Source organism: Bos javanicus, chromosome 10 (genome assembly GCF_032452875.1).
Source record: "Bos javanicus breed banteng chromosome 10, ARS-OSU_banteng_1.0, whole genome shotgun sequence".
Lineage (NCBI taxonomy): Eukaryota > Metazoa > Chordata > Mammalia > Artiodactyla > Bovidae > Bos > Bos javanicus.
The window spans coordinates 26,315,161-26,340,855 of record NC_083877.1 but is presented as its reverse complement, the minus strand read 5'-3'; the positions used below and the strand labels follow the sequence as shown (position 1 = coordinate 26,340,855).

The 25,695-nt window shown below is 46.0% G+C and overlaps 3 protein-coding genes across 5 annotated transcripts; 1 reads left to right on the top strand and 2 right to left on the bottom strand.

The window, feature by feature from the left end:
• Window positions 1-11,659: 11,659 nt before the first annotated feature.
• OSGEP (O-sialoglycoprotein endopeptidase) lies at window positions 11,660-18,702 on the bottom strand. 2 transcript variants are annotated; one of them, XM_061430638.1, is made up of 11 exons: window positions 18,614-18,702; window positions 16,445-16,564; window positions 16,075-16,250; window positions 13,711-13,806; window positions 13,528-13,577; window positions 13,304-13,382; window positions 12,679-12,744; window positions 12,495-12,585; window positions 12,194-12,269; window positions 11,997-12,095; window positions 11,660-11,848 (listed from the first exon to the last, which is right to left on the bottom strand). In XM_061430638.1, the coding sequence occupies exons 1-11, from the start codon at window positions 18,636-18,638 to the stop codon at window positions 11,809-11,811; spliced, it is 918 nt and encodes a 305-aa protein (XP_061286622.1). In that variant the 5' UTR covers window positions 18,639-18,702; the 3' UTR covers window positions 11,660-11,808. The 2 variants fall into 2 exon arrangements, with proteins under 2 accessions (XP_061286622.1, XP_061286621.1); XM_061430637.1 differs by lacking the exon at window positions 18,614-18,702 and adding an exon at window positions 17,964-18,487.
• Window positions 18,703-19,027: 325 nt separating this feature from the next.
• APEX1 (apurinic/apyrimidinic endodeoxyribonuclease 1) lies at window positions 19,028-21,182 on the top strand. Its single transcript, XM_061430640.1, has 4 exons — window positions 19,028-19,112; window positions 19,344-19,531; window positions 20,044-20,236; window positions 20,381-21,182. The coding sequence occupies exons 1-4, from the start codon at window positions 19,055-19,057 to the stop codon at window positions 20,896-20,898; spliced, it is 957 nt and encodes a 318-aa protein (XP_061286624.1). The 5' UTR covers window positions 19,028-19,054; the 3' UTR covers window positions 20,899-21,182.
• An 87-nt stretch (window positions 21,183-21,269) lies between these two features.
• PIP4P1 (phosphatidylinositol-4,5-bisphosphate 4-phosphatase 1) lies at window positions 21,270-24,862 on the bottom strand. 2 transcript variants are annotated; one of them, XM_061430641.1, is made up of 7 exons: window positions 24,562-24,862; window positions 24,053-24,243; window positions 23,583-23,689; window positions 23,045-23,150; window positions 22,788-22,840; window positions 22,600-22,690; window positions 21,270-22,113 (listed from the first exon to the last, which is right to left on the bottom strand). In XM_061430641.1, exons 1-7 carry the CDS (start codon window positions 24,722-24,724, stop codon window positions 21,970-21,972), a joined length of 855 nt encoding a protein of 284 aa, XP_061286625.1. In that variant the 5' UTR covers window positions 24,725-24,862; the 3' UTR covers window positions 21,270-21,969. The 2 variants fall into 2 exon arrangements, with proteins under 2 accessions (XP_061286625.1, XP_061286626.1); XM_061430642.1 differs by having other exon boundaries at window positions 24,583-24,858.
• Between the last annotated feature and the right edge of the window lie 833 nt (window positions 24,863-25,695).

Sequence of the window (25,695 nt, the reverse complement as noted above, 5' to 3'; positions counted from 1 at the left end):
ATGGTGAGACCCATAGTTCACAGCGAATCCACAAAGGTTGGATGAAATCCGCTTTTCTGGGCAATTGTCCATCCTCCATTAAACTCCTTGGGACTGATCTCCCTCCATAGCACCTCCAGGTCTTGTTGCTGACATGCTTGCTGGGGAGGGGTCTTGGCATCTCATTCAAGGGACATTATTTTTTCCACCTCTACTCAGGAGCCCCATGTGTAACCATGCTCCTAAGATCATCTGGAGAATTCAGGACTGGCAAGTCCAGACCTAGCAAGTCCCAGTGTGCGTTAGCTAGACCATGGAAGTCATGGTAACAGATTGGTGCTCAGGATTCTCAAAGGTTGGGGATGAAAGCATGAAAAGAGGATTTTGCTCCAGAGGAGAGTCTCAACGGTACGTCCGAGGGTAAGAGGGCTGAGGGTGACCTTGACTTCTCCCTCCCTACCCTACTTCCCCAGATCTATTGCATGCTGGACATCTGGGGCATTATCCTCTACCTGCTGCTGCCTTGGCTCACTGCTCAGACACAGGTATGGGCTCATCACTCTGTGGGACAGTAGGAAGGGCTTTAGGACTCAGCCTGAGTGAATTAAAGGAGCCCCATTCTTATCCCACTCCAGGGCTCAGATGGCTCATTATAATACTGCTCTCAGCTTCAGCCCCTAATACCACCAGCCTGTGTATCTCAGTCACCTCCACCAGTGCTAAGTCTCTTGTGACTCCATGATCTCTTAGGGCCCCTAGTCCTGTCGAGAGTTGCTGAGACTGACTAACTCTTCTCTCCTCTCTAGTGGCACCTACTTCCCTGTCTTGCATAGCTCGCGTTCTGAGTTTAGCAGTTCCATGGAATCATCTTTGCTTTTTCCAATGTAGTAGCCATGGCTATGCATATGGTAGGCTACATGAAGACCCTTTTGGACCTGTTCCGGATAAAGCCCATCTCCTTCCTTGGTGTGCCCTTTTCTCAAGTCCACTGACCATCCGGCTTATACTTTTGTGGCTCCAGCCTGGGCAAGTCAAATTTTTTTTTTAATTGGGAATAATTGCTTTACAATGTTGTGTTGATTTCTGCCATACAATGATGTGAATCAGTATATATGTATATCCCTTCCCTTTGTAGCCTCCCTCCCACCCACTCCTTATCCCACCCCTCTAGGTCATCACAGTGCCCTGGGTGATTTATTTTAAGAATTAGATGGAGGCATCAAATCACCCAATAAAGTCTCTGTGACCCCCCAACCTCTGTGTTCTGCCCTTCCAGGAGCATGGAGCACATCTACTAAACATGGATCCTATAAATGAGTTTTGGGTGGTGGGCCTGGTGACTGTGACTATCCTTCTGGGTATGGCACTGGCAGGCATGGAGTGGGAGTCCAAGGCAGGTGAAGGGGAATTGAGTTGGGGGTGAAAACACTAAGGGGATAGCAGTGAGAGCTAGACAGATCAGGAACAGACTGAATGTGGGGAGATGTGTGTGTGTGTGTTTGTGGTTGACAGAACTGATTTCCAGGGACACAAACCTGAAACCAGCCAGTTCTGCAAGGGGAGACTCCCCATGCCAGTTCTTGAAGGGGAGACACCCCATGCCAATTCTTGAAGGGGAAAGTAAAGAGGACTCCTTCTGAAGATCTGTTGGGATGAGCACTAGACATGATTACCAGGTGAGAGATGCCCTGTTTCGTGCTCCCAGATAGTTACAATCTTCAGATTCACCTCTAGCATGGGAAAGGATGCTTTGCAGTTTGAGGCAAGAAGGAAAAGGACAACCATTCAGCCACAATCCTTTATGGAAAGAGGCTGGCGAGAAAGGGAACAAGAGGACTGGAGAGAACAGTGAAGATGAGACACAGAGAGGGAGGAGGAAGAGTTGTTCCTTCTCTTCCACCACCTCTCTTTCTTTCTCTCCCTGGGGGAGTGGGGCGTGGGGGATGTCACCCGTCGAGTTCCAGGTGCAGATTATCTTCTTCCTCATCTTCCTCTCCTTTATCAACTACCTGCTGGGGACACTTCTCCCCACAAACCCCAGCCAACAAGTCACTGGCTTCTTTGGGTGTCAAGGTGAGACAGTGGGAAATTAACAGAGAAATGTGTACCCTCCTCAGAAAAGACCGCTTGACTTCTGATTCTCTATGTCATTCACAAGTTGGCCAGCAGACCATTCAGAGTCCTTGTTAAGTCCCTGGGCCAAAATTCCCTTATGCTTCCCAGCCTAACTTAAGTCACCAACACTAAACTGAGTAGAGGGGGTAATACTTTGGGCTGAATGAAAGAAGCCAGGAGAGCTCCTCAAAACCCCACCTCTTCTTTCTGTTCCTTTACATAGGAAGCATTTTCTTAGAAAATATGGCTCCACAGTGGTGAGTGTGGTCCAGAGGGCAGTGTCCTTGGTGCGTTTTCCATCTTCTTCTTAGCCACTGGGGTACTCACCAGGACCAAAACCTCTGGGGATCTCAAGGTGAGAAGGATGTCCAGGCCTGGAGCGCACTCTATTGCCCCTCTTCTCTCCACTAATGGGTAAACTTTTGTTAATATTACCCTACTACAGGTATCTCCACACGAACTGTCCTTGCCATCTCATGCACCACACTTTCCTACCTGAGCATCTCTGCCACAATTGGTAAGGTCCTCCACTTCTGCCTTCAGTGTACAATGACCTAGAACCCTGGTTTCTGCTTCTCTGAAGGGCTAGGTGATGAAATGAGCAAGAGGAATTCATCAATTATATTAAAAGTAGTTTGTATGCTAGTAGGCCCCCAGTACTTGGATGCAATCTCAAAAACAACAGAATGATCTCTGTTTATTTCCAAGGCAAACTATTCAATATCACAGTAATGCAAGTTTATGCCCTGACCTGTCATGCTGAAGAAGCTGAAGTTGAACAGTTCTATGAAGACCTACAAGACCTTCTAGGACTAACAACAAAAAAAAGATGTCCTTTTCATTACAGGGGACTGGAATGCAAAAAGTAGGAAGTCAAGAGATGCCTGGAGTAACAGGCAGATTTGTCCTTGGAGTACAAAATGAAGCAGGTCAAAGGCTAACAGAGTTTTGCCAAGAGAACGCACTGGTCATAGCAAATACCCTCTTCCAACAACAAAAGAGAAGACTCTACACATGGACATCTCCAGATGGTCAAAACCGAAATCAGACTGATTATATTCATTGCAGCCAAAGATGGAGAAGCTCTGCACAGTCAGCAAAAACAAGACTGGGAGCTGACTCAGATCAGCTGGCTCAGATCATGAACTCCTTATTGCCAAATTCAGATTTAAATTGAAGAAAGTAGGGAAAACCACTAGACCATTCAGGTATGACCTAAATCAAATCCCTTACGATTATACAGTGGAAGTGACAAATGGATTCAAGGGATTAGATCTGATAGAGTGCCTGAAGAACTATGGGCGGAGGTTCATGACACTGTACAGGAGGCAGTGATCAAGACCATCCCCAAGAAAAAGAAATGCAAAAAGGCAAAATGGTTGTGTGAGGAGGCCTTATAAATAGCTGAGAAAAGAAGAGAAGCTAAAGACAAAGGAGAAAAGGAAAGATACACCTATTTGAATGCAGAGTTCCAAAGAACATCTGTAAAGCATCTGCCTACAATGTGGAAGAGATCAGAAAGCCTTCCTCAGTGATCAATGTAAAGAAATAGAGAAAAACAATAGAATGGGAAAGACCTCTTCAAGAAAATTAGAGTTACCAAGGGATCATTTCATGCAAAGATGGGTAAAATAAAGGACAGAAATGGTATGAACCTAACAGAGGCAGAGATATTAAGAAGAGGTGGCAAGAATACACAGAAGAACTATACAAAAAATCTTCATGACCCAGATAACCACAATGGTATGATCACTCACCTGGAGCCAGATATCCTGGAATGCGAAGTCAAGTGGGCCTTAGGAAGCATCACTGTGAACAAAGCAAGTGGAGGTGATGGAATTCTAGTTGAGCTATTTCAAATCCTGAAAGATGATGCTGTGAAAGTGCTGCACTCAATATGCCAGCAAATTTGGAAAACTCAGCAGTGGCCACAGGACTGGAAAAGGTCAGTTTTCATTCCAATCCCAAAGAAAGGCAATGCCAAAGAATGCTCAAACTACTGCACAATTGCACTCATCTCACATGCTAGCAAAGTAATGTTCAAAATTCTCCAAGCCAGGCTTCAACAGTATGTGAACCATGAACTTCCAGATGTTCAAGCTGGATTTAGAAAAGGCAGAGGAACCAGAGATCAAATTGCCAACATTCATTGGATCATCAAAAAAGCAAGAGAGTTCCAGAAAAACATCTGCTATTGACTATGCGAAAGCCTTTGACTGTGTGGATCACAACAAACTGTGGAAAATTCTTAAAGGGAAGGGAATACCAGACCACCAGACCTGCCTCTTGAGAAACCTGTATGCAGGTCAAGAAGCAACAGTTAGAACTGGACATGGAACAAAACTGGTTCCAAATTGGGAAAGGAGTACGTCAAGGCTGTACGTTGTTACCCTGCCTATTTAACTTATATGCAGAATACATCATGAGAAATGCCAGGCTGGAGGAAGCACAAGCTAGAATCAAGATTTCCGGGAGAAATATCAATAACCTCAGATATACAGATGACACCACCCTTATGGCAGAAAGTGAAGAGGAACTAAGGAGCCTCTTGATGAAAGTGAAAGAGGAGAGTGAAAAAGTTGGCTTAAAACTCAACATTCAGAAAACTAAGATCATGGCATCCGGTCCCATCATTTCATGGCAAATAGATGGGGAAACAATAGAAACAGTGACAGATTTTATTTTGGGGGGCTCCAAAATCACTGCAGATGGTGACTGCAACCATGAAATTAAAAGACGCTTGTTCCTTGGAAGAAAAACTATGAACAACCTAGACAGCATATTAAAAAGCAGAGACATACTTTGCCAACAAAGGTCCAGGTAGTTAAAGCTATGGTCCAGTAGTCATGTATGGATGTGAGAGTTGGACTATAAAGAAAGCTGAGCACCAAAGAATTGATGCTTTTGAACTGTGGTGTTGGAAAACATTCTTGAGAGTCCCTTGGACTGCAAGGAGATTGAACCAGTCAATCATAAAGGAAATCAGTCATAAATGTTCATTGGAAGGATTGATGCTGAAGCTGAAACTCTAACACTTTGGCTACCTGATGTGAAGAACTGACTCCAAAAGCTGAACTTGGAGAAGACCCTGATGCTGGGAAAGATTGAAGGCAGGAGGAGAAGGGGACAACAGAGGATGAGATGGTTGGATGGCATCACCAACTCGATAGACATGAGTTTGAGCAAGCTCCGGGAGTTGGTGATGGATAGGGAGGCCTGGCATGCTGCAGTCCATGGGGTTGCAAAGAGTCGGACTCGACTGACTGACTGAACTGAAAGCCCCATCCCCTTTTTCAGCAGTTCTCTCCATCCTTCATTTCATTGATGAATTGTATGGTGTTCTTTGATTACTGAATTTGGTCCTCCCCCAACTCTATTCCTCTTTGGCACTGGTGATACCCAGACAGTCCTACTGCTTTGGGTTGGGGGTTCTCTCCCCATGAAGGAATACGTGTCCTAAAATCTCATTTCTGGGTTCCTGCATGATTTGAGATGTTGGGTCTTTTTTTTTTTTTTTTTTTTCACCAGGTCTTAGTCGTGGCATGTGAGATCTTTTTAGTTACAGCATGTGGGATATAGTTCCCTGACCAAGGGTTGAACTCATGCCCCTGTGGTGGGAATGTGGAGTCTTAGCCACTGGACCACCAGGGAAGTCCCTGAGATGTTTGAGGAAATGGGACTGACATGGGTGTACAGAGTGGGTGCTGCCTGGTGTCAGATTGCCAGTATGGCTGGTGTTTCAGCAGATATTTCAGAGTCACAGTCTTGCCTCTGTGGGCTCTCTGACTATGACCAGGTGAGTGAACCAGCGGGGAAAATTAAAGAGATAAATCTTACCTAACCCACTTCCCAGCATAGAGTAGATGCCCAAAAATCAGTAATGACTTAAGTGGATTCAGGGAGGAGGAGCCAAAATCTGACAAAAGAGGAATTTCTGTGATGGCGGGTACTGGCCGTAGGGAGAGTGGCTAGAGTCTCCAGCTAAATGTGTCTGAACCAGGCTTATGGTTACCAGTTTGGAAGAAATGCCAACAAAGCAGAAAAAACTGAAGAGTAAAGAAGCCCTCTATATCTAAACTCCCAAGGACAGAAATTTCAGGGGACACACTCTCTGTTTCCTGTTGAATCTGGGGTTTCCTTTCTCTGTAGCCAAAAGGCCTTTGAAGACTTGGTGGCCTTCTACGGAGTGCAGAAGCCACACCAAAGGGGGACCTGACATCTACCTCTCTCAGCACTCCTGTTCCTTCAGGCTATACCTCTGAGCAGGACCTGTGGACAAACCCAAAGCAGGTGGGTATACAGGAACTGCCCCATTAAAGTGGGGCACTTGTCCCAGAGTACAGACCGACAATGGTGCTTACCCTTGTCCTGCTCCTTTTCCTAACCATGCAGTCAGAGCGGCACATGTGCCTTCATGAAGTCCTATGGCTGCTCTCACAGACATGAGTCTGGGAAGATTCCAAGCTACAGGGTCACAGGGCTCAGGGGTTGGACTAGTTCAGTGGTAAAGAAGCTGAGCAACAGGTTCTCTTTCTCACAGAGCCTTCCATAACAGGAGCCTACCTGTCATCCCATCAGCCTGCCCTGGGGCCCTATACCTGAGCTGGCTGAAGATGCTGTCCAGGGGCCTGATGTTCCTATTGCCTTCATCTGTGAAAATCAGCAGGACACACTGAGCCTTTACTGTTAGTAAGAGGCTCAGGAAGTGAAACAGCTAGGAGGAGTTCATAATTTAGGACTCAAGGAGCCATTTTAATATGGCTCCACAAACTTCAGGCCTACTCGTGTGTAGCCCAAAGCTTTGGACATACAACGGTTTTGTTATTATTTTTGGTTGTGCTGGGTCCTCCTTGCTACACACTATTTTTCTCTAGTTGCTACAAGTGGGAGCTACTCTCTAGTCGCAGTGCGCAGCCTTCTCGTTGCAGTGGCTTCTTGTTACCAAACATGAGCTCTAGAGCATGTGAGCTTCGGTAGCTGTGGAACATGGGCCTAAGTTGCCCCATGGCAGTGGGCTCTTCCCAGACCAGGGATTGATCCCGTGTCCCTGCATTGGCAGGTGGACTCTTAACCGCTGGACCACCAGGGAAGCCCCATACAAGGGTTTTACAACAGCCTAAAGTTTCCTGGTGGCTTAGATGGTAAAGCATCTGCCTACCATCTGCCTACCTACGAGAGACCTGGGTTTGATCCCTGGGTTGGGAAGATCCCCAGGAGAAGGAAATGGCAACCCACATCAGTCCTCTTGCCTAGAAAATCCCATGGATGGAGGAGCCTGGTAGGCTACAGTCCATAGGGTTGCAGAGTCGGACATGACTGAGTAACTTCACTTTCACTTTAAAGTTTCCTGAGAGAACCCCCCCTCCACTGAACAATAAGAACTGCGGCTACAATGCCAAAGACAGCCCTTCTCCAAAATCTATTCCACCTCATGATATTAATAAAAATTTACAAATAAATACCTGAGGCTAATGTGTAATAACATACTTGAAAACTCCCTAAGCCTAGAGAAATACAGACAAGAATTTATCTTCTATCTTCCATCTCTAAGTTTCCACTTTAGACCTCTACCCCAAATGCATTTCAACCCATTTATGTCTATCCTTTGTAAAGAAAACAACTAAAGAATATTTATCATCATTTCCTACTTACTAAGTAATCAGAAACTGTCTCCAAGCTCATGTGATCTCAATTTTTAAAATTTTTTTGCCCAAGTCCTGTTTTATAGTCCTATATTTCTTTGGTTTAGTTTCCCATAAATTTATTCATTCATTCAGCAAATACTAATTGTAGTCAAATGCTCTACCACTGAGCTACGTGTGAGTAAGTCGCTTCAGTCATGTCCGACTCTTTGCAACCCCACGGACTGTAGCCTGCCAGGCTCCTCTGTCCATGAGTTTCTCCAGGCAAGAATACTGGAGTGGACTGCCATGATGGAACCTGTGTCTCTTACGTCTCCTGCATTGGCAGGCAGTTTCTTTACCGCTAGCACCACCTGGGAAGCCCACCATGGAGCTATACCCGCTAGCAAATACTAATTCAATGTCCACTATGTGCCAGACCCTATTTTAAGTACTGTGAGATGATATGTCAATGAATAAAACAAGATACTCCTCCTCTCAGGGAGTTTATATTCCAACAAGAGGACAAAGAACATAATAAATACAACCATTAGACTACAAGGTGATTAGTGCTATGCAGAGAAATAAAACAGGAGAGTGGGTTAGAAAGCACAAGAGTACAATTTTAAGTAGGGTTGTCAGGAAGACCTCACTAAACTAAGCTGAGCCAAGACCTCTGGGAATAGCCTCCCAGGCAGAGGGGGAAACAAGACCTTAGGGGTGGCAGACCTGCCGTGTTTAAGGAAGAAAAGACAGATGAGGCCGGAGCAGAGTGAATGACAAGGTAATAAGGTCAAAGCAGTAAAGGGGGAAGGGTGGGGCAGGTCATGGAGGTTCTCACAGGCCTTGAAAGGACTCTGGATTTTATTCTGAGGTAGGAAAACACGGGAGGATTTTGATAAGAGTGACATAATCTGGCTTCCACATTAACACTATTCACTCTGAATGACTGCTGATGAGAACTGACTGTAAGAGGGAAATGGTGGAAACACGTAGACCAGCTCCTGCAATAATCTTGGAGATAATTCTGGCCTGGGCTAGGATGGCAGCAGTGAAGTCCAGCAGTGGATTCTGGATATATTGTGAAGGTAAAGTCCATGTGATCTGATAAACTGGAGGAGATGAAAGAGGTGTCAAAGGTAATACCAAGGCACTTTGACATGAACAACTATAAGGATGGAGTTGTCACTGACTGAAATAGCAAAGACTGCAGCAGTAAGCTGGGACAAGTTCACATTTGTATATGTTAAATTTGAGATGCCTATTAAGCATCCAAGTAGAAATGCTGAGGGCAACTAGACATTCGGGATATAAATCCAGATTGGAGCTAAAAAATGGGGAGCCCACCACAATGAAATGGCTTTAATGTGTAAGACTGGACGACATCACTCAAAGTATGTATGTAAATAGGAAATAGTCCAAGGACTAAACTCTCAAGAGCTATGGAGAAACCAGCAAAGGCAACTGAGGCAAACCAGAGATTATGTCCTAAAGCCAAGTAAAGACAATGTTTCTAAGAGGGTGCGCCAAATCCTGCTGACAGCCTGTGTAATATGAAGCAGAAGATGCCATTAGATTTTGGTTCATGCAAGTCCTTGGTGATCATGGTAACAGCTGGGTGCAGTCAACTTAATAGGAAACTGGTGGAGAGGAAGTGCAGATGACTCTTTTAAGATGTTCTGCTATGAAATAAAGCAGAATGAATAAACTATAAAGATATATTAGTACAGCACAGGAAATATAGTATTTCACAATAACTTTAAGTGGAGTATAATCTATAAAAATACTGAATCACTGTTATACATCTGAAACATAATACTGTAAATCAACTATACTTGAATTTAAAAAATAACTCTTTTTAAAAAATTGAACAGGAAAATTGGAAGCAATTGGAAGGGGAAATGGGGTCGAGAGAGACTTGGGTCTTTGTTAAGATGAAAAAAATGACAGCATTTTTGCATGCTGATAGGATGCTCCAAGAGAGAAAGGAAAATAGACCCTACAGGAAAGGAGATAAGAGATGTCCTTGAAAGAGCATGGTACCAGCTGTCCAAGGACTTGGAGGGGAGCCTGGGCAATTTGTTTAGAGCAATGCTTCTCAACCTTGACATGAATAGCATTTAACCCCAGATAATTCTGTTGCAGGGAGCTGTTGTGTGTACTGTAAGCTATACTGCAGCATCCTTGCCTCCACCCAGAGCACCACCTCTCAGTTACAACCCAATGCCTTCTGGGAGCAAACTCAGTCCCAGCTGGGAACCACTGGTATGTAGTAACAGTAGAGAAAAATATAAACAACAAAAATAGTAAGAGGGAAAAAAAAGATACAGTAACAGGAGAAAAAGCAGAGCATATGGGTATAAATGCTGGAAGTTATGGTAAGCGTAGTGGTAGGAGCTTGTGAGCCTTTTCACTGTCTCTATTTTCTACCAAAAAGTGAGAATGAAGGGGATGTTGGAGATGTGAGGGGTCAGAAGGAATAAAACAGGGATCAGAAAAGAGGTAAGTGATGAATTCCCAACTTTGATGCCTCAAGCAACACAGAGTTCCCCCCCACCACCCTGGCCAAAATAGGAGGGCAAGTGAAAAGACTAGCAAATACTACTTTTAGCATACAGGACCCACTGAAGTTTCATGGTAATGAATTAAAAGTCAACTTGGCTGTTTTTCCCTAGCCCTTTCAGCTGAATGGGTGTAGGCACAAAGTCAGTGAAGAGTTGAGTGCGACAAAAAAAGTCAGTGAAGAGTTGAGTGCGACAAAAAAAGTCAGTGAAGAGTTGAGTGCGACAAAAGCAAGAGAAGCAGAAGAGACTAGTTATTTGCAATGAGGTGCTCATGACTGGCACTTAGTTGGAGGACAGAAGTGAAGGCATGTGGTGTCAATTGGAAAAACAGGAAGTAATGATGGGAGAATGGGATGTTTGAGATTGAGATATGGAGTAGCAGTAGGGCTGGAATACGACCAAAGGAATGAGTAGCTGAAGTGGGATTATAGGACAAGATCAGTGGAGGTGCAAAGAACTGAGACCAGAGTGTTAGCAAGATAATCTATATGGATATTTTAAAGCACCAAGATTTATGACAGATATTGTTTTAAAGCTGAGGTATGTTAGAGATGAGCATAGTCTAAAAATAGTATGAGGAAAAATGAGGACTCCCACACTGCCTCTAGGCCGGCCTAGTGCTACAGTGGGTGTGAGCGAAACCACCGCCACTACAGGTGGGAGGAGAAGCAGAATCCTCAGGAGAAACCAGGGCTCAGAGCACACCTGTGTACAGCGAACATTCAGAGATGATGTTGAGGATACATGGGATTTTTGCTAATGACTGGCTGCTAACTTCAGAGATCACAAAAGAATTTTAAGAGTTAAAAGAAGAGGGTGGACAGGGACAAAAAAGGGAGTGGAGAGTAATGGTTATTAGAGTTTAAAAGATGAGAGGTGACTTGATAGTCACACTTCTTATGGTGACTGGTATAAATAAAAGTGCATGATGAGGTTAGTTCTGGTGGTTGTGGCAGGACATGTACCCAGGGCCTCCCTCTGGTCTGCCAATGGAAATGTCTGTAGGCTTAAGTGTATGGAGGAGGGACAGTTTTACTTTTGAGTTATCAATTAGTATGAAATTATATCTGGCTTCAGGCTGTTTTCAGGGAAATCCTGAGTACCTACACTTCAAAGAATTTAAACAAGGTGATGAATGTAAAGCAATTAACACAAGACCTGATGCTAAAATAGTACCAATGATAATGCATTCCTAAGGGAAGGTTAGAATATCTCAGAGATTCTCCTCAATTTTAGCTCCAGAGCAGCAGCTCCCAAGGCTACCTGCAGTCTGCCAGGGTGCTGCTCTGACCCCTGCCATCCTTATCCATCGAACCATCAAAAGGATTTAACCATTGCCAAATGTGTATTTTTCCGGAACACAAGTCAATTGCCAACATATAAAACCAAAAATATTTTAATGCTGAGTCAATTCTTGAGGTTCAAATGATGAGACAAGGGAGTCCAAAGCCTTGTAAGCATAGAGATTAAGGCCTAGGGTCCCTTGGGCTCCACTCAGGGCACCAAATACTCCAATCCTGTTAACTTTGTTAGTCCCTCCAGGTCACTTCTACTTCATCTGTCCGATACCTGTTTAAAAAAAAAAAAAAGAAAAATTTGGTGGACAGTTATCCCTTACTCCATTCTTCTTTGCCCTCACGATTCTGGGTCCTCTTCCTGCTGGATTTTTGCCTACCTCCCATATAATGCTGTCTACCTCCTCCAAGGGGCCATTTACCTCTGTGTGATCCCAGATTCACTGAGAGGGGTCCTGTGTCCAGCCTGAAACATCTCCCACCCAGCCTGGGCTATCATGGCTCCATTGTCAATGCAGAATCTGGGAAGGAAAAGAGGTATGAAATTCATGATCTAAGGGTAGAAAATCACAGCAATTGGGGGGCGGAGGGGAGTGTGTGTGGGTGGGAGGGCCTCTACCTTTCATCTGTGGCAAAAAGCCGAGCTCCACGTTCCTGGCACATGGTCTCCATCATTTCCTGTAACCTCACATTACCTACAGAGGCAGGGGTACAATTAGCTTATTTTTAGCCATTTCTCCAGTCCAGCTACACACCTCATGTGCACTGACTTAGGAAAATGAAGTAGGTGCAAGGACTGGGAAACACAGGACAGAAACAAAATAAGTAATTTCCCCAAACCCTTAAGAGATTTAGAGTATCAGGAGCAAGAAGCACATGCCCCAAAATACAAAAGAGAAGGCCAGTCCAATGATACATACACCCTACACCTCCCACAATGAGGGCCTCCTGGGAGCCACAATGTGCCATGGCCCGCTCTGTGATCTCGACCAGCATTGCAAACACAGTTTCCTGCGGGGGGGCAGATAAGTTGAAAACGTCAGAGGCGATCCCAGTTTAGTTCTGTCAGCTCCACCTTTCTATCCCAGCTCTTCACTTCATTACCTGCAGAGAGAAGCACAGATCCTCCGGAGTACACTCTCCAGTGGCCAGCATCCGGTGGGCGACATCCTGTAGTTACAGGGGCAAACAGATAAAACAGTGAACTGTGGTCTGGGGATGACACGTGAGCAAAAAACTAACACACTTGGAGGATCACTGCATTTTACCACAATTCACCCATACCAGTATATCTTGCTCTTCACTGGCACTGAGCTATACATATAAAACCAGCAGCCTTCTTTCAAGATTCAGTAATCATGAATGCCTGCCCTCTCACTTTCTGCCCCCTACCCTGGTAAATTTTTCTCCAGACTTATCCCCATCTGACCCTTTTTATTTTTTTCCCATTTCTTTGTCTGTTTCTTTTTCTGTCTCCCTCCCTCCTCCCATGCCCCATGAAACTCATGCTCCAAGTAGGCAGATTTTTGTTTTGCTCCATCTAGTATCACTATTACCTTGAACAGCACTTGGTACACAAAAGATGTTCAATAAGTATTTGCTAGATGAATTTATTCAGCATCTAACATAGGCTAGTACTATGCTATACGCAGAAAATACACTGAGCAAAACTCGCACACTTCACTAAAAAGCATGAAAAGTGCCCATCTCCTCACCTCCCCACACTCACCTCAATAAAAGACAAGATCCCAGAGAATGAGACGTCCATCCCCTTTACAGTGTATGGCAGCTCAACTAGCTTCTTGCCTCTATGTGGGAGTGAGTATATGAGGCACTAAGCCTGTAGTCAGCTGGCTGCTCACCCTCCAAAGCCCTCCCAAAGCTCATTAATACATACACAGGGAAATCCTTGGCACCCCACCAGTCAGCCTCCTTCCGTCTTATTCCCCTTACCGCTTTGCCATTTGCTCAATGTTGTAGCCTGGACTTGGGTCATTGGAAATCTAGCAGAAGGAAAAACAGGATGAAGGTGGGTATCTATGAAGCAAAAGAAGCTAATTTATCTTCCCTTTCCTTTTCCATGGCTCTCCCAAAATTCATTCACAACTTATATTCTCTGTATCCTCAATGACTTACCTTCAGCACTCGAGCAAAACGATCCAGACAATTACCCACAGCAATATCGATGGTTTCCCCAAAGATGCGGTAACGATGTTCTGAATACGCAATCACCTAAGGGTGATGAGGATGTCCATGAAACCTCAAGTCTGTAAAGAGGAGCATTTGGCTTGGGGAAGAACATAGCAGAGGATCAACGTGGTCACTAGAACTTCAATAAGCAACGGAAATAAAGTACTTTCCCAAACCCTCAATAGGTACTTTTAAATAGCGCTTCCCTGAGAAGTCTATATACACCCTAAGGATTCCGAGAGTAGATTTCTAGTCTAAAGATGGTAACCTAGGTCAGGGGAGAAGTAAATTATCATTTTGGATACATTTTTCTAGCTTGGAGGTTGCTGATATTCCTTCAAAAGCAGTCAAGACAATGTGGACTAGGGAAAGCTTTCCTTCTTGGAGGCAGGGAACCAGACTTCTTCAAGATTATCCTACGAGGGTGGTAGTATTTGGAAACCACTAAGGTAGAGTTAAGAAAAAAAAAAAAAAACTCAAAAATCCCAGGGAACTCCCTGAACCTGGTAGCAGACGCATTCAGTCCCTGGCAGGAGAACTAAGATCCCACAAGCCACTTGGTGCAGCAATAACAACAACAAAAACAAAACCCCAAAATTCCATACTGGGTCAGACTAATTGCTCATCCAGCTCAGCACTGGCAACCAACTTCTGTCCACTCTTCATATGTGACCAACTTCTAGCACAGAGAGTATTTATCAGCCATTGATACATAAGCTCCAGACTTCTGACAGTACTTCCAAAGGATCCCCAAGTCCCTTTCCCTTTCTGGTGCTGCTAGGGATTTTCTTCCATTCTGATGTAGCCCTTACTCTACTGATAAAAGGCTGGAAACAAAACCATAAAGAAAAATTCTGCCTTTCTACTTCTGTCATCTGCTCTTCCCCAGTCAATCATCTTGTTTTTCACACCTAACCAGGCTTCAAAGGGAAAGAGGAAAAGAGAAACTTCCATCACTGCTCATCTCAAGTAAATCTTGTAAGCTTCCACTGTTACTTTCCACACCCCAAGTTCCTAACCTTGTATAATAAATATCCTTCAGGCCTCAACCAATTACTTGTTCTCTACCCATTAAAGTTCCCACATCATTTTCATAGAAATGTGTCCTTTATCTTTAATAACTATTTCACAAAATGAACTTTTAGAATATAATCCTTTCAGGAGAGAGGAATCAGTCTGGACAATAATCCCATCAGGTGTTAGGTGGAAAAGGAGGGCTAGAGTTCTCCAATCTCAACTTAAAAAGATCTTGTAAGGTATCCAAAGAACTCTGGCTTCATCTATAAATTTAAAACCTCTTCCGCCATTCATAAAATGTTTTTTAATTACTTACATTTTCACTCTTAAAAAAAAAAAGAAAAAAAGCTATATATTTATCACCAGTAACTAAAACAAAACAAATGTTGTAAAGAAACAAATGAGATAGTACCCTTTATTTTTTTCCTTTTTTAAAAAAAATTTTTCTGCCTGCACCTTGAGGCATGTAGGATCTCAGTCCCCTGACAAGGGATAGAACCCATGCCTTGAACCCATGCATTGAAAGCAGAGTCTTAACCACTGGACTGCCAAGTGCCCCTTAGTTTTAATCGCTAACATTCATAGGAAAAATAAGCTTCAAAATAATGAAAATAAAAATCCTTATTTTAAATACTTCAATCCTTACTATTCTTTCCTTCTCTAGGCTGGAAATTCCTCATCTCTATAGCCACATATAAAGATTATCCAATGTTCCAGTGTATCACATATTAGCTTCAGATGAGCCCAGTTTTCCTACCACTCAGGCAGAAAGTAAAAGTTGCTAGTACAGTGCCTCAGAAATTAAGAAGGAATGGTGGAACTTTTCTGCTGTAGTCCTGAATGGCTTCTGTCAAAATGGGCAAGTTCATGAAACCTGGGAGGTGGTGATGCCCCTGGCCAGTCATCATGAAGAATACCTATGATCTTGCTACCTTGCTAGCAAGGTACAAAGTGAAAGCTACCACGGGCAAGAAGCAAATTGCCAGGAGGTCAGAGAGCAAGTCTTTTGTGAAAGTTTGTAACTTGAAGTATATCACTTCAAGCCCACAAGGTACTCTGTAGGTATCCCCTTGGAAGAAACTATTGCTAATGAGAATGTCTTCAGAGACCCTGCTCTTAAATGTGTGGCCCAACAAGAGGTCAAGGTCAAGTTTGAGGAAAGATACAAAACCAGCAAGAACAAATGGTTCTTCCAGAAGCTGTGGTTTTAAATCTGTTTTGTTTCAGTTATTAAAAATACCCAAAAATCTATGAAGGGAAAAAAAAAAAAGAATGGTGAAGAATTCTAAATACCTGTGTATTTCCTCCACTGACATACAGCACAGTTGGGTTGGTGGCTCCAGTGATGAGGCGGCCCATTTCAATGTGACCTATACAGTGGTTAACACCCAGCAATGGCTTATTCCATAACTGGGCCACAGTACGGGCCACAACAGCCACAGAAACCAGTGGGGCACCCATGCCAGGACCTATGGGGACAGAATGGGGCTTAGAATCCTATAGAGATTGAGAAAAACAGAGTTGAGGGAAGTGGGGGATGTGAAGGTACAGCGGATATAGTGGTGGTATCAAAGGTGAGCTGCAGGCTATTTTGACCTAGCTGGGTTCCAGGTGTTCCCACTGTTCCAGGTGGTTCCACTGTTGCCCACACTTCTAGCTATACCTTTGGTGTATGCGATGCAATCAATATCCTCAGAGGTTAATCCAGCCTCTGTTAGTGCCTCTTGCAGCAGGTCCAGGATAACAGCTCGGTGGTGCCTGGCCGTATCACCCGGAAGGAATCCTAGGAGGCAGACACAAGTCAGAGATCCTAAGAATTTTCCTACAGAAAGGCACCTAGAAGTCAAAACAGACATTTGAGTAGGGTAGGAAGAGTCCCTTCCCTTTTCCTCAAACATCCTGTCTTCAGATATAGTTTTTTCAGCCTGTTCAGCTAAGCTAAACAGCTCTCAGAAATGCCCTTCTTCATACCCAACTTCTACTCAGGACTCAATGATACCTATCTCATACTTTTTGGTGATGTCCTGGAGTGCTGCGATTCATGGGGTCGCAAAGAGTCAGACACGACTGAGCGACTGAACTGAATTGATCTGTGACTCTACAAACACTGTGCATGGTAACATCATTGAAATTAACACACTATATGTAACATGTAACAATTAGAGCATTATAGTTAATCGGTACTTTTCCCAGCTTAACCATGAGCATCTCAAAGCACTACCTGTTTTATCTTTACACTCTTGGTGCCAAATGCCAGGAAGCTTGAGTGCTAAACATATATATCCATTTCTAACAAGTAACCTGTTACATCATCACCTGTTCAGGGACGCTTTTCAGGTATACACAAGCCTGCTGCCCTCTCCTATGGAAGGAGGTGTTTGGGGGGAAGGTAGGAAAGACACAATGCTGCTGCTGCTGCTAAGTCGCTTCAGTTGTGTCCAACTCTGTGCGACCCCACAGACGGCAGCCACCAGGCTCCCCTGTCCCTGCGATTCTCCAGGCAAGAACACTGGAGTGGGTTGCCATTTCCTTCTCCAATACATGAAAGTGAAAACTGAAAGTGAAGTCGCTCAGTCGTGTCCGACTCTTACACAATAGAACTTAGAAATAACATTTATGGAAAGTGGTCAATGTGTCTGGTACTTTAACTCTCCAGACCGAATGACGCAGGTATTATCATTCCCATTTTAAGAACAAGGTACAGAAGTCCAAAAACAACTACCGAATACTGCAAGGGAAGCCGATAATTAGCACATAAAAGGTGCTTCAGTATAGGCTGAACAACTCAGAAGATACAGTTCCAAGTGCCTATAACTCTTCTACCCATCAGCCTCGGGATAATGTGTGTGCATGCTTAGTCTTGTCCCAACTCTGCGACCCCATGGACTGTAGTCCGCTAGACTCCTCCGTCCATAGCATTCTCCAGGCAAGAATATTGGGAGTGGGTTGCCATTCCATTCCCCAGAGGATCTCGACCCACGGATCGAACTCAAGTCTCCTGTACTGCAGGCAGATTCTTTACCACTGAGCCACCTGGGAAGCCCTTTTACCGTTACATAATCTCAGAGAGTAGGATCAAAAATTAGGAGGCACAATGCGCACTCTTCACCAACGTTTAGAAAGATGGCAGGGGACGCTGTGCGGAAAAGTGCGCCACGAGTTACAAATCCCCAAGTCCTCACCTGTGCCGGGAGGCGTGACGTAAGTCCGCCGCGGGTTCGCCAGTACTTTGCCATCCCGTACCACTCCCACGCCAATCTTGTTGGCGCTGCCTTCAAAACCCAGCACCGCCGGCATGGCTCCGAGCTAGCACTGGAGCCAAGGAGCCCTCACCAGTCCGCGCTGGGACGCAGACTCCGGGTTGCCGAGTAGGAGGATGAGCCAGTGGGTGCTAAGCAGCCGCGCCAACCAGAACAACAGCTACCAAAAAATTCCCATAGGTAGCGCGCCGACGCCGGTCCCAACCTCTATCGTTACGACGACCCATCAAGACCCCTTCGAGGGCCTGTTCGCTTAACTGCCGGGAACGCTGAGCCGGCGTCTGCTCCTTAAATTCCTATCCGTTCCTCTGCTTCTCTCCCATGGTCCAGCCCAGCCTTTCCCCTGATTTCGTTCTCTCTTACACAGCTTTAGGATCTCTAGTCAGGGTGGCAGAAAGAGTTGTGAATCTGGCATATTGATAAACAGCCCAAGAATGGAGGTTGGGACCTTCAATGTCCCGGAGTTCACGAGAAGGGCGGGAAGCTTTCGGTCACGTGGTACAACTAGACCAATGACCCGTATTCCTCCGCCCCTGGAAGAGCATCTCAGATCATGTGACCACGCAACTTACCCACGTGGGGCACAGCGTGCTCCATTCTTTGTGCTGGGTTAAGGAGGAGGCATACAGGGGCCGCAGCAGGTCAGCTAAAGGGTAAGTGTTGTTTTGCCCATCTTAGCAGCTTCTCTGGACGTCTGATCCGCAAGGCCAGGTCGGGACTCTCAATTCAGTCCCTCGTTTGGCCGGAGGGCGGATCTCGCGAGAAGTGTGTAAGACGACGATGAAATGATCTAGTCTCGGGGGTGAGGGGCTGAAAGGCTGATGGTGCACAGAGGCGGGGAAAGAATTCAGAGATAATGCAGTTTGAAAGGCGGTACTTGGTACGTGGGCGTCGAGGGTGGAGTCTTCTGCTCTAGCTGGTTTCACGGCTTCTTTGCACTTGTAGGCAGCGCGATCAAAATACTGCTTCAGTGGGCGAAGTGGAACTGGTGCAGAAGGGCATACATTACAGTGATGCCGAAACGTGGGAAAAAGGGAGCGGTGGTCGAAGACGCGGAAGAGCCCAAGACTGGTAAGAGAATGAAATGGGCCCCTCTCCCTAGAGGCAGCGATAGGGATGTCTATAATTATCTAGCTGAACGGGAAGTACGGACCGTTGAACGGAAAGTCCAGACCGCCACCGACAGTATTCTTATTTGTGAAGAAGTCGCGGCAGCTGCTGGCTTAGTGGGTCTATAGTTAACTCTGAATCAAAGTTGGATACCGCCAACTTATATCCCATGATGTATTACTTATTTTATAGAGCCAGAGGCGAAGAAGAGTAAGGCAGGAGCGAAAAAGAACGAAAAAGAGGCAGTAGGAGAGGGCGCAGTTCTGTATGAAGACCCCCCAGATCAGAAAACCTCACCCAGTGGCAAATCAGCCACACTCAAGATCTGCTCGTGGAATGTGGATGGGCTTCGAGCCTGGATTAAGAAGAAAGGTTTAGATGTGAGTGGAATTAAGGGGGTGCAGAGGCTGATCTTGGGGTTTAATCATCTTTTTCCATCTTAGTCCCCAGCATGATAGTTTTCTTGTGGGAAAGGTACTAGGTTTTCACCAAAAAAAACCCTTGTTATTTTTCAAATGCCATTTCAACAGTTCTACTGCCATTTTCTTATTTATAATGTCCTCATCTCTTCCCTGGCATGTTGGGAAAACCTCCTTACTGGACTTGCTCCATTTTATTTCTTGCATAGCCAACATTTAAATAACTACTGCTTAAAAATCTTAGCTGGCTATCCAGGGCCTTTCAGGGAAAAAAACAAGAATTCCTCAGTGTTGCATGTAACACTCTTCTTGCCTCTTTGCCCTTCATTTATAAGTTTTAATATTATGCTGCTAGACGTTATTTCTGCAGAGACTGTGTCTCATCTGTATATTTCTAGTATTTCGCATATAGATTTTTCAGTAAATGGCTGCTGAATTGATAATACTTTTTCTACATTTAATTTCACTTACAGTGGGTAAAGGAAGAAGCCCCAGACATCCTGTGCCTCCAAGAGACCAAATGTTCAGAGAACAAACTACCAGTTGAACTTCAAGAACTGTCTGGATTGTCCCATCAGTACTGGTCAGCTCCTTCAGACAAGGAAGGGTACAGTGGTGTGGGCCTCCTCTCCCGCCAGTGCCCACTCAAAGTCTCTTATGGCATTGGTGAGACCCTATTGATTTTCTAAAGCCCAGTGCCTCCAAACTCATTACTGGTATCCCAGTCCAGCCCCAATTCTTGATTCTTTTATTCTCTCCTTTCCCTTTTCTTAAAACTTCTTTTTGCTAATTGTTCCATCATTTCTGTAGGTGAGGAAGAACATGATCAGGAAGGCCGAGTGATTGTGGCTGAATATGACGCATTTGTGCTGGTGACAGCCTATGTGCCTAATGCAGGCCGAGGTCTGGTGCGCCTGGAGTATCGCCAGCGCTGGGATGAAGCTTTTCGCAAATTCCTGAAGGGTTTGGCATCCCGCAAGCCCCTTGTGCTATGTGGGGACCTCAATGTGGCTCATGAAGAAATTGACCTTCGCAACCCGAAGGGAAATAAAAAGAATGCTGGCTTCACTCCACAAGAGCGGCAGGGCTTCGGGGAATTGCTGCAGGCTGTGCCACTCACTGACAGTTTCCGGCATCTCTACCCCAACACCGCCTATGCCTACACCTTCTGGACCTATATGATGAATGCGCGATCCAAAAACGTTGGTTGGCGCCTTGATTATTTTTTGTTATCTCAGTCTCTGTTGCCTGCATTGTGTGACAGTAAAATCCGTTCCAAGGCTCTGGGCAGTGACCACTGTCCCATTACCCTATACCTAGCTCTGTGACACCTCTTCCAAATCACATTGAGCCTGGGAAATAAGCCCACCAAGCTAGCTTTAAAATTCTTAACCCCCAAACTTCTTTAATAACTGCTATCTAGAGACATCTGCATTGTATTTCCCTTCTAAACTATGAATCCTTTAACCAGGTTTCTAATAATAGATGTAAGTTCTCAAGAAGGGTGTTTGTGTAGGGGTAGTGCTTTTTTCTTTTTCTTTTTTTACATTAATCAAAAGCTACTGATACTTCCTTTGAACTGTCCCTGTGAAAATAAAGAGCCATAGTTTCAGCTTTGGTGGTGGTGTATTCTATCCCTTCATGGGGCTACAAATTCCCCTCATCCTTTCATACACACAGATTAACAACTGGAAAAGAATAGAGTCATGACCTTATTTATTTACAAGCACAGGATGACTCCCTAACCTCTCCCATGACAGAGCAACCCTATCCAGCCCAGTTAAATAACCGCAACTGGGGCGTAAGGTTGAAAAGGAGGAATTATGGGAAATACAGGACTAGGGGACCATACCCCACATTAAATAGTTATATACATCAGTTCCTGTGGTTCTGTACAGAGCAGCGGCTGACCCCACCCCCACAGGACACAGAATGGGGGGAGAGGAGACTGAGGGTGCTGAGACCAGAGCCAGCCCCTGGTGAAGTGCAATAGCAGCAGCAAGGTCCTAATGGTGCACAAGAGGGAGGGAGACCCCCCAGGGCTACCCACCCCAACCCTGCCCTGGAATGTGTAAGGGACAGGAATGGCTCTCAGGGAGCATATAGGAAGGACAAGGCTAGAACTGTCTTTTTGGACCCAGGTTTAGGGGCAACTTCTCACCTACTTCACCCTAAACACAGCAACTGTTGGAGGAAAGCAGGTGGCCAGCAGTGGTCTTACCTATCCCTCCAAACCTAGGTGAGGGCCTGGTTCCTTCCTACCTCTCCCCAGGGAAAAGGAAGGCAGCTGCTTGGCTCCCCTTATGGAAGCCCAGGGAGCCTTTTACCACGGCTCCCTTTATAGTGTCACTGTCCCCACCAGGGAGGGGCCAGGCACAGTCTGTGGGTCGTCGTGGGGCTCAGGAGAAGTTCTGGACAGGGTGGCTGACCTTCATACAGGCCCAATAGAGAGCCCGGCCCAAACACAGCACTGCCAACAGGATGACAAATGCCCAGGCTGCATAGATGCCTCCATATCGTCGTGCATGCTTCCATGTGCCAAACTGAAGATGAAGAAGAACAATGGGGTTACTGTTGATCTCTCACCACTTTCCAGGAAACCTAGTAACAGTAACAAACAACTCAAGCTTCAGTTTCTGTCCCCTATCCACATGTGGCCACCTTCAGAGACCTTTTAAAAGGCCCAGTTGTCAAACTCCCTTCTGCTAGGCAGGAAGATAGTCAAACAATCCCAGACACCTGTCAGTTTTTCTTCATGTCTGACAACTTCCTATTAGCAACTGAATCTAAGCCACTTCTTTGTTCTATCTGCCACATAAAGAAGATAGCTGTTTTTACTCTGATAGTAATATTGAAGACTTTATTAGTCTTCAAATTTAGGTCATCTTGTTTGTTGAAACAACACAAACAACCTCTCCCCTCTCCCCCCCTCTCCCAGTTTCACTTCTTTTTAGGATAGCTATTTCCCCAATCTTAGCCTTAGAAGATGAGGCTGCAGAATGAAAGGGGCTGGATCAAGGTCTACTCACAGCAAGGCCAGTGGCAGTGACTGCCAAGAGTAAGCCAAGCAAGAAGCAGCAGATGCATCTCTTTCGCGGATATCTGCGCCCAATAGATGACCTGTGGGGAGGCAAACAGAAATGGATACTTGGAATGGCCTTGTAGATTTTACTCTATTCATTACCCAGCTCAAGGATGCTGCTCCCTAATCACTCACACTTTCCTGCAGTGTGGGCAACGGGCCAAGGTTCGGTCTGTGAACTCTGTCCACTATGGAGAAAGGAAAGGGAGAAACCAATTAATAGTAGAAGCAGGGTCATTTTCAATGAGAGCCTGGGGCAGTGGGAGATGGGGAAATGGTTCCTTATAGAACAGACCTTTTCAGGATTCATTATCATAACTCAGAAATACATTCATGACGACATTTCCACTCCTGCCCCTCCCTACCCTCAGCCTCCTAATACTTCTGCTCACCAGAAAAGTATTCTTGCAATGTCCACAGATGACCCTGACACCCACAGGTTGTGGTTCTGGACTCAAAGGTCCTGGATGCACAGGCCCCAGGTTGATGATTCTTTTGCTGTATAGAAGAAAACGACTATGTTTAGAAAGTTTTTAATCCTAAGGATCCCTACATTATTCCTCCCTCACATCCCCTACTCCCTGCCTTTAGAAGTCCCTCTGCTTCTCTGCACTGCCAGCCCTACCCCAGAGAATACTTGTGGGAAGAGCACGGCTTAAACTTAAGGTCTCTACTGTCCCTTTTACCTCAGGATAATTCACCCAGTCTCTGAGACTATCCATCTTCCTAAAGATGGAGTAGTCTTTTATCCTCATCTTTTTACTGAGATGAAAAAGATGGCTATAATGTTCTAGAGACACAGCAGCCCTTAGCTTTTTCTCCTTCTAAATAAACACCAGGCTCCCTCACCTTTACATTCTCTGTAAACATTCATCCTTAGGCTTTCCAATTTTCCCCACTAATGCCCTTCCCCAAGTTATTCCTCCTCACCAGTAGGGCCGAGGGCAGGCAATCCGCTGGGAAGTCACTTTGCAGATAAGGAGACAGTTGCAGGGACATCGAACATATTTTTTCCCTGGGGGTGCATTCTTGATTGGCTAGAGAATAATGGGGACATCAGTAAGCAAATCTCTAATCCCAATCCCTGTTCTTCCAAAAACACCTTCTGAGAAGAGATCAGAGAGACAAAATCTTAGCCAGGACAGAGAAATGAAAGGCATATAACATGAGATTTACAAACTAAAACTAAGCTTAAGTATAAAGATAGGTATGAAGATGAGGGATGGTAAATATTAGCCTGGTGAGTGGCTTCTGGGGAAATGGTGTGTGAGACTCCTGGAACTGAAACCTGGGTTTCAGGAAAGGCCCTTGGCCAATGCCTGAAGGTCCGGGTCTAGAATCAAGGGATCAGAAAGAGGATCCAGAAAACAGGGCCCGTTTCATAGGTTTGTATAACTCACAGTGGCTTCATTGCAGACGCCACATTTGACTACATGCTGATGCATCTTGCCTTCCACGTTGATGAGAGACTGGCAGACTCGGCAGGTGATCATGGGAGCACTCCCACTGTCCGGGCTGGTCAGGGGTGAATAGGGGGGTGGGTCTTCCCCAGGCAACACTGCTGGGTGTCCCTCGGGGAACGGGGGAAATGCTGGAGAGGAAGGTAAAAAGGGCTGGCATTACTTGCAGACACCCCCACTGATGCTACACGGAGTAAGGCAACTGTTTCTGGTCCTCAACCCTTCTGACAAGCTCAGCGTGATTGTTATGATCAGTGCTTCCATCAGATTCCTCAGAGCTCCCTTCTGCTCCCAAGCTGAGGTCGCGATTGCAGAGGGAAGGAAGCCTCACCCAGTCACAGGTGCAACAGCCCTGCACCTGGCGCTTGGGCCCCGCCTCCGCCCTCGGCCCCGCCCCCTCCGCCTGTCAGAGTACCCCTGGGAACACCTCGGACCCCGCCCCGGCTTACCCTGGGGCGGGGCATGTTTACCGGCTCCGTACGGTGGTGCGGAGGGGGTCAGGCCTCCCCCGGGCCCAGCCCCACTCCCGCCTGGCCCCACTAATCCGTTTCCACCGGCACCACCGTCGATGGGCTCGGAGAGCAGGGGGGATCGCTCTCCATCTGCCGCCATGGCCGCCGCCACCACCGCCTCCCGCTTCGGCCAAAGATACGGCTCTTCTCGCCTCTGCCGTCACCGCAGCCACCGCCGCCGCCGCCGCTACCGGGTCCCCAGGGCGCCTGCGCGCCGCGCGCCCAGCTCGCCCCGCAACCAGTGGCCTGCCCCGCCCCGTTCCGCCCCGCAGCACGTGATAGGCTATCCCCGCCCCGCCGTGCTGTTATTCGCAGAGACAGAGCAATTTCTGGTCCTGTGAAGGCAGCTCTTGTTTTCCATTGGGAAGCTTGGCGCCAACGTCAACTGTCACATGACTTTCAGGACGCCGCTGGGCCTGCAAAAACTGCACGTGACGAGAAGTTCTTCGAACCATTGGAAGTGTGGCCCATCGCGCTACCTCCAGACCAGGAGGTGGGGCAGGGCTGCTTCAGCTCACTGGTCACGTGTTTCAGGAAACCGCCAGTAATCTGTCCTTAGCCCAGAGCCGGCGCATAATCATTGCTCTTCACCGGCCCGAAGTCACCACTAAAAGACTTTTCTACTCTTTGCGGTTATAGTTGGCCTCTCATTGGTTGGAGGCTTCCCTTCCCTGGGCCTGCGATCCTTAGGGCGCAACTTTATTGGCCCGAACTTAGCCCCAGAACCTGGGGGCGTGGCTCAAAGAGAGGCAGTAAACGAGGAAGTTAGGGCTGTTCTGACCACGGAGAGTAGAAAGGAAAGGCATCAGTTAGCCACTCAACTCAAAGGAATACCTCTGAAAAGTCAGAGTGAAAATATGCCAGGAAGAAATGGATTAAAACGTTAAGATGTTTACCTAGTCTTCCTCGCTGAAGTCACCTCTGGAACAGTATACAAGACCGGCTTCTCCAGAAAGCTGCCTTGCAGAATCCACCCTCCTAGCATCTCCGGTTAAATTCTGAAATTTTCTTTACGTGAGTCTGTTTCTGTCACTACAGGGGTGTCTCATCGTTTTACTCTGTTTTCTGGCC